The sequence below is a fragment of the Haemaphysalis longicornis genome, unplaced genomic scaffold (genome assembly GCF_048455015.1).
Source record: "Haemaphysalis longicornis isolate Haplotype H1 unplaced genomic scaffold, Haemaphysalis longicornis Haplotype H1 scaffold_7, whole genome shotgun sequence".
In the NCBI taxonomy this organism is placed as follows: domain Eukaryota; kingdom Metazoa; phylum Arthropoda; class Arachnida; order Ixodida; family Ixodidae; genus Haemaphysalis; species Haemaphysalis longicornis.
This window is the reverse complement of record NW_027526422.1, coordinates 141,047,372-141,058,244: the sequence shown is the minus strand read 5'-3', so window position 1 is coordinate 141,058,244 and position 10,873 is coordinate 141,047,372. Positions and strand designations below refer to the sequence as shown.

At 50.7% G+C, this 10,873-nt stretch overlaps 1 protein-coding gene across 3 annotated transcripts in view; it reads right to left on the bottom strand.

Moving 5' to 3' along the window:
- Nucleotides 1-2,237: 2,237 nt before the first annotated feature.
- The window catches only part of Wdr33 (WD repeat domain 33), a 154,337-nt gene continuing 145,701 nt past the window's right edge, over nt 2,238-10,873 (bottom strand). For 2 of the 3 annotated variants that reach the window (XM_077679125.1, XM_077679124.1), the window contains exons 16-17: nt 9,049-9,203; nt 2,238-4,339 (exon numbers count right to left, since the gene is read on the bottom strand). In XM_077679125.1, coding sequence (XP_077535251.1) covers nt 3,911-4,339; nt 9,049-9,203 — 584 coding nt within the window. In that variant the 3' untranslated portion in view covers nt 2,238-3,910. The remainder of the gene's footprint in view (nt 4,340-9,048; nt 9,204-10,873) is intronic. The other variant, XR_013317814.1, reaches the window with a different exon arrangement.

Below are 10,873 nucleotides of genomic sequence, written 5' to 3'. Positions count from 1 at the left end.
TTATTGATTCTGCTACTGATGCTAACAGCTGCTTGGGGTACCCCGCTATCGGAAGCCGGTCAACCTGTTTGCGAAAGCTCTGTTTTCTTGGTTTTATTTTTATTGTTATTATTATTGGCTCCACCGCGCCATTAGGCAAGGGCGACCCGTTATAAAGGGCATAGCCGCCATCACCATCACCATCTATCGAGTGAAAACAAGACTTGTTCAGGACATTTTCGAAACACATGGATAGACCTTTTTCACGAGTTTAGAATGGGACGAGTCAAAAAGCCAGCGGTTTGCTGACACGTCCGAACAAAGTCCATACCCGGAGGTTTGTGACACCGCGTACACGCACGCATGCAACAGTACAGTACATTACATCCTACCGCATTAGTAAATCATCTAGCTGGGTATGTGGTGCTGTAAAACCGAAACAAGCCTCTCATTGAATAATTGCCTTCCCAGCAATGCGCTTGTGTATGGAGGTGAAACCCACCAGTAACGGGCAGGAAATGTAAACTTTGTATTTTGATTCAGTTATTACAACGCTAAACAAAGACAAAAACACAGAGAAAATGCAAGGACACGAACAAGCGCTGAAAATGGTAAACGACCACCGCTTGTTCATCTCCTTGCCCTTCTGTGTATGTCTGTTTAGCACTGTAATAACTATGGCTTTTGGAACAGAGCTTACCACACTGCTGGTCTCTTCTTGTAAGCTGGCTTTACCTCATTTGTAGGAGCAGTGAAGCCCACTGATAAATACAACTGCATCGAAACTAGAATTACCAACCGTTTAGAGAAAGTAGCAATGCCCAACTTGTGGGGAGGGGGGTGGGGGGGTGCCAGTTTGGTGCAAGAAATGCACTTTCACATGTTTCGTCGGCTGCACAGCCATACCGTCCGTCCTTTTTTTTTTAACGCACGTTAGGTGCTGTGCAATTTGCTTACTTACCAGGTTTGGTGGTTGTAGTGGTAAAATAAATTTATTTCTAGGTAAGACACGATGCCAAGCATTCCGGTGCAAGGGGAACAAGCAAATGAACGGGGAGGGAAAGAGGGAAATGAGGCAATAAAGGGTAGGAAAACATGGTGGCAATAGAAAGTTAGGAAGGCCACACGACTCCAGGAAGACTTTCATCAACTTGGGCTACTTGCTCTTCACAGTATCCAGTTTGCAAAGCCGAGTGGAGGAGGGATGTTGACCGTCTTGAAAGCCCTTAGGGCAGTCCCACGTGACGTGTGCTGTGCACAGTGCAGATCCTCTAGTGAACCAAAGCCTTTCGCACGGAAATGTGGTGTTCTTGCCGATCCAGTTCACAGCCCGTGCGCTATTTGCAAGACCACTGGTGGGGGACGTCTAAGCGCCTTTCCCCGAACATTGCCCGTAACTCGGCCCTTGTCCTTTTCAGGTGGGCAAAAAAGTGAAAAAGTCCTCGTCACCTACAACAGTCTCTTCTGTACGACAGACGTCAGTGCTCGAGTCCTGGCTTAGCGGAGCCACACCTAACGGAGCCAAGGTTTTCATGTCTATCGGCAGGGATATAGCTTCTATCCAAATGTGTCACAGGGGCTGCCCTTTTAGGTAGGTTGTGTGCCTTCCCCTTTCTACACGACAGTTGTCGCTGCACCCAATTCCAGCTCGAGGCGGGCAATCGATTCTCGCTGCCACGCAGGCTTTTTTCGGTTGATGGTGATGACCTTGAGACCGCTTGATATCCTTTCACAGCCACAATCTGGCTAATGAGCACGGCAGCTGCAGACAGCTATCTCCCACCCAAAATTGCCCAATAGGCTTAGCAATGCCCTTACATTAAAACTTCCTTCGTGGTGCATACAAATGAACATGGCTATTTCTCCAAGGTTTGGTACTGCCAAGCTGCATGAATGCACTAAAATTGAATTGAATTGAATGACGGGGTGTAATGCGCCAGCTACACCTGGGGTACATGGCGTGCCGTAGTGGACACAAAGGTATTTACGAACTCTCTCAAATCTGTCTTGATAGTTTCCGGAGAAAGCAGAAACAATTCTGTTATTCCGTTTTTTTTTAAACATGATGTGCGTACACCAAAAGGTGTGCACACAGGTATTGTTGCCCTTCATTGAAAATACTTTCAAACTTGCACACTGTACCCCAGAGCACAGTGGCTTAAGAATATTGTGCACACCATAATCTGGAGAGATGTGCCTGCTAAACGCACACACATGCACACACGCACAAAAAGTAAGAGACACAAGACACCAAGAGTGGGAAAAAAAGTGTCGTGTTTTGCCACCTCTCGAACTCAAAACCGCACATCTCCCAGTAAACGGCCACAGTGACGACGGATGGAGACTCAAGCGGTCACTCGCTCACCGACGCACACCACCTCACGGTCTCGCCAACGAAGACTGCAGTGACACGCACTTCCAAGAGCCACAATTTTCGGTCACACCGTCGCGATGGCAAAGCGCCGAACACAGTCGCGCACATTCCACTGACTTGTTGCTGCATTGGAAGCTCGGCATCGCACAGTTCTTGTTTCGCCAGTGTTCGCCACCAAAGCCCGAGAGCAAGGCTGCGCTGCGTGCGCTTCTCCGCCTCTAACAGACAGCAGCTGTCGTTACTTCGTTGTAGATTACACGAAACTTGGCTGCACACACAACACCACTTTGTCCATCAAACACTTCCGGTTAGAAAGAAGAAGAACAAGGTGAAAAGTTGTCTTAGTCAGAGATCCGTCTCTGCTTCCAGGTCTGTCCACAAGGACAGTCTCCCCCAGATGATGCAGTCTCCCCCAGATGATAAAAAGTGCTACCCCCCTCACAACACAAACGAAGAAACATAAGACAAATAAGTGACGATTGCATGCCACGATATTTGTGAGGTTTCCTGGACGGAAGCACCCCACTCAGTTAGTGAGGGCACTAATTCGACACCCCAGCGATTGAATGCGAGTTTTGCATCGCCCTTCCTCACAAAACAGAAGATCAAACCTGGAGAACTGAGAAAAATGCGGGGAGTCTCAAAATTGTGTTTCAATTTCTTGCCAGAGACAAAAGAGGCGCATGGCACTGCAGCTTTTTACAGCAGCAGAGCGCTTGCCTCGACATGATGCACATTCACCACGGAACTTTGGTGCCGAGGGTGATCACACACGCCAAGCTACGGTGTTCAGTGTGTCTGTTGAGAGAGCACGGCAGATTTTGAGTACTTGTTTGACAAAATTATGCCACCTGTGAGTGCAGCAGCATCTGAGCAGTCACTGCAAAGGGGAGATCGCAGCACAGTCTGTGAACTGATAGCGACAGTTTGAAGAACCGGAGTCGCTTCTATGACACCCTGCACACGCCTACAAACACTGTCGATGCTGCAGCTTCTAATGACAAAGGTCACTCATTTCCTGGCTTTTTGTGCCTCTGACACCACACACAACAGAGAAGGAGGGGAGCTCTTGTGGTAGCTGGTCTTTCGTCACCTCCCAGGCTCACTGCAAATGGACTATGCTGACACTGAACACCCATCAGTAAAAAAACCTTTCAGACGATGCCACCCGGAAAAAAAGAACGCTTCTGTGAGACTCCTTTCTTGGTCACAAACTGCCGTAAAGGCTTTTTTCATTCAAACTTCCCCCTAAAGTTTACGTTTGAAGACTGGGTGTTGACTGGAAGTCGTCCGGTCGATGTTTTCTGGTTCAGCATGAGTGTCCTCCCCTTCGCAATCCAAGTGAGTGAAGTTACTCCAGACACGCATTCGTGCACACAAACAAATGAGGCACACACCAACAAGCCAAAAAACACTCCTCTCCTGTGTTATGCACTTCCCACGCTCTCGTCGACAGCATGAAAACAGAAACTGGTGTCACCGGCACAAGCCCCTCCACACCCCAGACCCTGCCAAGAGAAATGACTACGCTGATTTGTACAACAGGGTTTCTTCTTCTCAGTGGCCCCCTCGTGGCCCTCCCCTCGCACCCCTGCCTCCTCGGAAACCACCTCCTCCTCCCCCTCTACCCCTAAATCCACCCCGACCAAAGCCACGACCCCCTACGAAGCCCCCTCTGCCTCCACCACCGCCCCAGCCAGCTCCCCCACCCCTCTTGTTTGGTGGCTGTCCCGAACCGTCGGCACCCCCGTCATCAGCCCCCCAGGGGCGCTTGTGTCCAGCCCCCTCCTGCTGCTGCTGCTGCCCGTGGGGTACACTGTCGCCCTGGTACCAGTGGCTGCCACCCCCTCTCTTGATGGGGCTTCCCCCGGCACCCCCGCCACGCCAGTACTGCTGCTGCTGCTGCTGCTGCTGCTGCTGGGGTGGCTGGAAGAAGTTGCCGCTGCCATCTCCACCCTGGCTGCCATCCTGCTGCTGGAACTGTTGCTGCACACAGAAATTACCACACGCAGGATGTGAACAAACAGAGTGTGGGAGCATGTAGAAGAAAATGTGTCATTTACAGAAAGCGATGGCGCAAGCCTGAACCCTGCGGCACCCCCAAGAAACAGGCAGTTCTATGGACTACATTTCAATGTGTAATTTATAAAAAGCAATGACACACGCACTGAGCCCTGCGGGACTCCCAAGAAACAGGCCGTTCTATGAACTGCATTTTAACATGTCATCTATAAAAAAGCAATGGCTTAAAGGGGCCCTGAAAGGCGTTTTGAGCACACTAAATGAAGTAGCGCAATCGTTAGATTGGGTCGTCAAGGTCATCTGGGCCAAGTATTACTCTTTTACGCGCAGCGGAAAGCTTGCAATTTTGTTGCAAACTTTGTCGCTTTTTCTCACCCTTTCCTTCGTGTTTTGGACGCCGCCATCTTCACATGTCTACATCATCGATTCCCAGATGTTCGTCATGAGCTAGACATCCTGCTATTGGGCGGCTTTTTCACGCAATTCCGGCAAAGAGATGAGTCGTCTGCTCAGCGTCGGCTCGCCGGCTGATCTGCCAGCGGAGTGTCGGAGTGCTTGGACATTTTACAATAAACGAAACAAGTGTAAACAAACGCTTAACCGTTTGTATTGAATGCAACACGGCCATAACACGACATGGATATTCTCTCACCTGAGTACGTTCCGTAAAGAAAGCGTTTAAGCCCCGTGGCACTTCTTTCGTGCAATCGCAGAGAACGCCCTGAGCCGAATGCCCGGGTTTGACGCATACATTTTATTCAACTTCCAAACAATCCAGAGATGCGTTTCGAATGAACACAACGTCACAACATGCGTTGCAAGTCTGAACCGCGATTGACAGACGATAGCTTGCCTCCTCCTGCCCGTCGTAAATTCGGCACTCACCTCGTGGCGGTTTGCGGGGACAAACAGCAAGTCACTTAACTCTGGCGCGCAAGCCTAGATGGCTTTTACCCACGCACACTGCACATACCCCATGCGAAGTTGAGTCGTACGTCGCTCGAGAAAGATAATCCAGACCATGGGAAGCACTATCCACCCGCAGAAGCACAACGTCGCATTTCATCGTGAAACAATTAAAGGCGTCCACAACACACACACCATCGCCTCCTGTAATGCCAAACGCATCTCACACTTCCCAATGGGAGTGAGTGGTACGCCTGCAGTGCCCACATGTCGCGAGGTGGGGCCCCGAGCTGAACCGGGATCACGCAACCATAGAGCACGCAACCGTAACTGACTTCTGGGGAGGTTTGTGCCTTGTTGCCAAGGCAACCGATGTTTGAGATTGTCAAAGAAATGGCGCTCGCTCCAGCACTAGAAAGCTCAGAGCCATGCCGGAGCATGTTTTGCCAACGTTCCCGCTCTCCACCACACGTCGCCCCAAGCTTAAGGGGACGTGCTCCTCCAAACAACTTTTTTTTTAATAATGAAGTTAGGAGGCTGAAATTTTCACAGCTTATAGAGATTGAGCTCCTCTGGTTATATATGTAATCAGATTTTGAATAGCTGCTCCGGATAAAATGTTACGCAGCATGACTTTCAGAAAAATGGCTTTTTCGTGCACACTTTTTTTTATAGTAAAAATTTTTTCTGAAACTTTTAAAATAGCCTAGGTGGTTCCTTATGAACTGCAGAGTGCACAAATCTACCTGAAAAAGCCTCATCATCATTTTCCTCACCACGAAAAAAAAATGACTGGTAGTGTGCCTTTTTTTGTTCTGTATATTTTTGTTTTATGACCGTCAGAAATATCTAAGGACGCAAATTGCATAATGAACAAGATTTGTGCACTCTACGTGTTATAATGAACATCTGTGCAAAATTTCATCCTGATACGACAACTTTAAGTGGGAAAATAAGTGTGCACAAACTCAGAAAACGGACAAAAACAACAAGCTGAGAAAAACGCAATTGAAAGTTTATTTCTTTGGCAGATTCAGAAATTCTTGCTCGAACAACATGAAATTTGGTGGGGATACAGTCTGAAATGTCCACATTGAGGTACTAAAACTAGAATGCTCTTGCTGCATAAGTTGCACCCTCACGGTTTTTGCTGGGGTAGTCCTTGGTATGGGACCGTTTCACCAGGCTGCGGCAATGGGGCTAGCCTTAGCAGTCAGCTTTGCACACATCTGCCTGATCCTCCGCTGGTCACTTGCATTGCTTAGTCTGACCAGTTCTTCTGAAGGGAAGATTCCCAGTTCTTGGAGAACTTGCTCAAAGCTAGTGTGGCCTCTGTTGAACCACAACCCTGCGAGGGCAGTGGCAGTCTCCACTACAGTGAACTGCAGGTTGTACGATAGCATCCTGTGCCAGATGCGCAGTGCTGCTTCCATCTCCATGGCATGGGATGAGCAGTCAACATTTTTTTCACACACAAGAGGCATGAAAGGCTTGCCACGCTTCCTCCTCTTGCTCATCAAGCTTTTGGTGGCGGCTACAAGTACAAGTAGTTTGACAGCACCTCAAAATCCAGGCAGAGACCAGTGTCAAGAGAAATGGCAGTGCCAACACTGTTGTGGCTCGTGTCTTTGCTTCTGCCGAGTACCATCAAAAATCACACTGAGGTCAGTCTGACCAGCTTGCAACGCAGTTACTTGCCTTGCTTCAGCAAGGTTGTCAGAGACGCCTTTTGTGGCCGCAACATGAACTTTCTTGGCAGTGTTGTAGAACGTCTTTTGATGCTGTGGTTTTGGTAGACCAAGAATGGCACAAAACCTGCACAGCTGATCGTGTCCGATGCCAACCGCGCGTGCAGCGAGTACCGCTTTCACATTGACGGCGAAACTATCACGGGGAGGCCGCAAACCGGAACTGCAGAGTTTCGGTTTGCGGCCTCCGCGACCGACGCCGGCAGCGCGCTGCGACGAGTAAACAGAAGAAATCACTCCCGCAGCCACTCCCGCAGGGCACTTCTCGTTTTTGCACTTCAGTTCCAGTACCGATGCGAGGCGCTTCCGCTTGTTCGCAACCTCAACTACGACGAGTTCGCACTTCCCGCACGTCGCGCACACGGGGGCACTCAAGGTCAGTCAGAGCGCCGACTCCACAGATAACTGCACCGCTCCCGTGGCTGGCTGTCTCCTCACCTTGGAAGGCTGCCGACTTCTTCTCCGATGCGCTTATAAAGCCGATATCTTCGTTCATAAAATCAGCCCCGCCTGGTAGAGCCGCGCTTGCAACGCTTGATGGCCCGGCGCCGTTAGGCCTCACGGTGCCGGTCGTGCCGGCATTGGCCGTGGTCGTCACAATGCTGCGCCGCTTGCGCTTCCTTTGTACCGGCATGAAGTATGCTGCTTCCGGCGGCAAAAGTCACGCTTCTCCTCACCGCTCACGATTAAAAACACACGATAAGGAAATAGAAAAGATAGCGCGAAGTAGCGAACGGAACGATGCGGGCGATGGCGGCTCACAAGCGGCAAGAGCCAATGGCGGTCCCGCTTTCGCGTCACGTGATTTAAATGCCCAGTGGGAGCTCGCAAAACAAGCGGGAAGAAACATTTTTTTTATTTTTTTTACGCGGAGATACGAAGCTGGCGAGCGGCTCAATCGAGAAAAGAAGGCTTGATCTACCTCCCTCAAGTGACCAAAATGGCGGCGAGCCACGCTGCCGTGCGGAATAAATTCTCAAACCTGGCCGAACTTTGGCTTGATTGCGCGATTTCTTGGGTCACCGCGAGTCATTCAGACAGATTTTTCACTAAGTTCTCGTTCGTATTTCGTTTTAATTTTTTTACCCATGAAAGAAGGATAGTCAAAGATGCTAATGCAAGGGAAAACAAAAAATCGGTATATTTCGAAAAAATCGTGTTTTTTCGACCCGCGTGTCCCCTTAACTGGTCACATGATTGAAGCGTTTTGTGCACGGGTTCTTCATCGGTTTAAAATGTCTTTTTCACATGCCGCCGGCAGGAATTACCACCACCGCGAAATAAGACCCGGCACATCTGATACGACCCGGCACATCGGCTTTTTGGATAAACAGTGCGCGGCGCATGAAAGGGACCGAGCGCACGATCCACCCCGAGCGGCTGCGAGTTTGCCGCCGATTAAAAGTCACGTGCTGCCCTGCAGCAACGCACACCGCGAGAGGGCAAGGCCAGGCCGCCGCACAAATGCGGCCAGATTTTTCGTTCGCTTTTCCAGCCTTGAGCGGAGTGCGGGATTCATGGTGTCAACAAAGCTTCCCCGTAGCAGACGGCAGTATGCGGAGCGCCATAGCGGAAGTACGTCACCGCTGAAGCGCGCAGCATCATGGGAGGGAAGGCTCTCGCGCCGTCAACAGCGAAAAGAGGAGAAAACGCGGCGCGACGGTAATGCGCGGTTTTTCATTTACGATTTCTCAGCTAATACTCATCGCTTTAACAAAATTCTTGCGGGAGGAGATTGCTAATACATTGTCTTATTTGGTTACATGTACATCCATGCATCGGCGGAAGGTATTTCAGGACCCCTTTAAGCACTGAGCCCTGCGGCACTCCCAAGAAAGAGGCAGTTCCATGAACTGCATTTCACTCGAACTTACACACCCCTGTTGTGCTAATATTGGTTGTTAACATCTTTTTTTTTTTTTTTTTTCGGAAGAAGAAGCAACCCTGAATTTCTCCTTGTCTAGTACTGCCTGCACCCCCGAGAGATGACTGTTGCAATCAGAGGCAGCACTCCCTCACCCTGAGTTGAGGTTGGTTGCCAGCAGCGTTGGGGTCCCCCATGTTGCGCCACTCGCCGCCGCCGCCGCCTCCTCCAGGCCTGGAAAACTGTGCCTGGTCTTGGCCACCGCCACCACCCATGCCCAGCAGGCCCTGAGGCTGGAAGCCCATGGGCACTGCACACCCAGGAGAAGCAACAGGAAGGATGTAGGGGAGGAGGTCGTATCACGGCAGCCAGCTATGCTTCGAAGAACAGTAAAGTGGGTTGGTTGGTATGAGTTCACTGTGAAAAACTGCACAAAAACAAACACTTCGCCATCCGTTTCTTCTTCCAAAATGTCTGTTTTTTGCACAGTTTTTTCCGATAAAGCAACTTACAGTGGAATCTCGGTCATACGAATCTCAAGGGGCGGCAAAAATATTCGTATCACCCGAAAATTCGTATCATCAGAAAACGAGAAAAAATGGAAATGTGCTGCGCATGCGACAGGCGGCGGCAATATGGCGTCGGCTCTTGCCGCGAAGAGGTACAGGTAGCTTCAGCAACCGCTTCTAACCTTTTGTTAAAACGGAGCTCAATGTGTAAATTAAATTGCTCATGCGGCAAAGGAGCTGACAGTATGGGAGAAGCACTATAAAATGTCATCTACGCCAAATATCCACCGCGGAGGTGGCCCAGCCAGCTGCTGCTAGCGCTCTGGCGCAAGTCGTGAGGCTCCTCCCAATGCAGTTAGCGGTAACCGAGGCAGAGGCTGGCGCCTGGGCGCCGGGCTGAATCGTCAGCGCGGGCGTCAAAAGAACGCGCGCTCATCGCCGACGCGACGCGCGCACACGAACTCAAGCCTGAACCGCATGCCATTCGGGCGCGTCGGCGTTTGCGCGCGCGTTCTTTTGACGCCCGCGCTGACGATTTCGCCCCCATGTCAGATTTTACCTCGCTCGTAAAATGACGCGCGACGCGCGCGGCAGTGGGAGGAGCCTGCCGACTTGCGCCAACGGGGAGGCACGCTCTTCATGGCGGCAGTTTGAAAGCGCTCCGGACAGCCCGCTGGCTCCGCCGGAGACGTTTAGGCTTACCACGGTGGCGGATATTTGATAGGCGCTTTCCCTAGCCGCGCGGACGATGCTTTACAGTGTCGTTTTCGGACTCATCAGCTCCCTTACTTCGTAAGCAACTTCTTTTGTTCTTTAAAGAGCGGTCAGAAGCGGTCGGTCGAGCCACCCGCCCTACTTCGCGGCCGTTGACGCCGCCATGTTGCCGCGGCTGACCCCGCCGCGCGCCGCATGCTGGTGGTATTCGCGGTGGCGTCAGCGCTCCTGTGGCTTGCGCGGCGCGTTTTCGTGAGCAGAAAACGCTCCACGCAGTTCACGCTTAATGATTTTGTGCCTGCGTGCGACCAAGGCCAAACGGCCGCACATACACTCCCGCCTCCCGTCCACGCCGCAGTCATCTGCTCGCGGCTCGCGTGTTCGTATCACCTGCACCGGGTGATAAATGCGAACGGATCATCCGAATTTTTTTACATTGCGTACAATGCATTTTGGCGGGGGAATTTTGAAAATTCGTATCACAACGAAATTCGTATCAACCGAATTCGTATCACCGAGATTCCACTGTATGTGTGGCTCCTGTGAGCATTTGTAGATGGAAACTAACAATTGTAATCATCATCATCATCGGCCCGCTGATCTCCACAGCAGAACGAAGGGTGAAATCTCTCTAAAGGCCACCTGCACACAATATTTCGACCTCTTGAAAACACTATTTCTGTATCGTCTGCTGAAAAAGAAAGCAAGATGCAAAATACAACAGCTGAAATACGCGCATGGACACCACAAGCAGTCA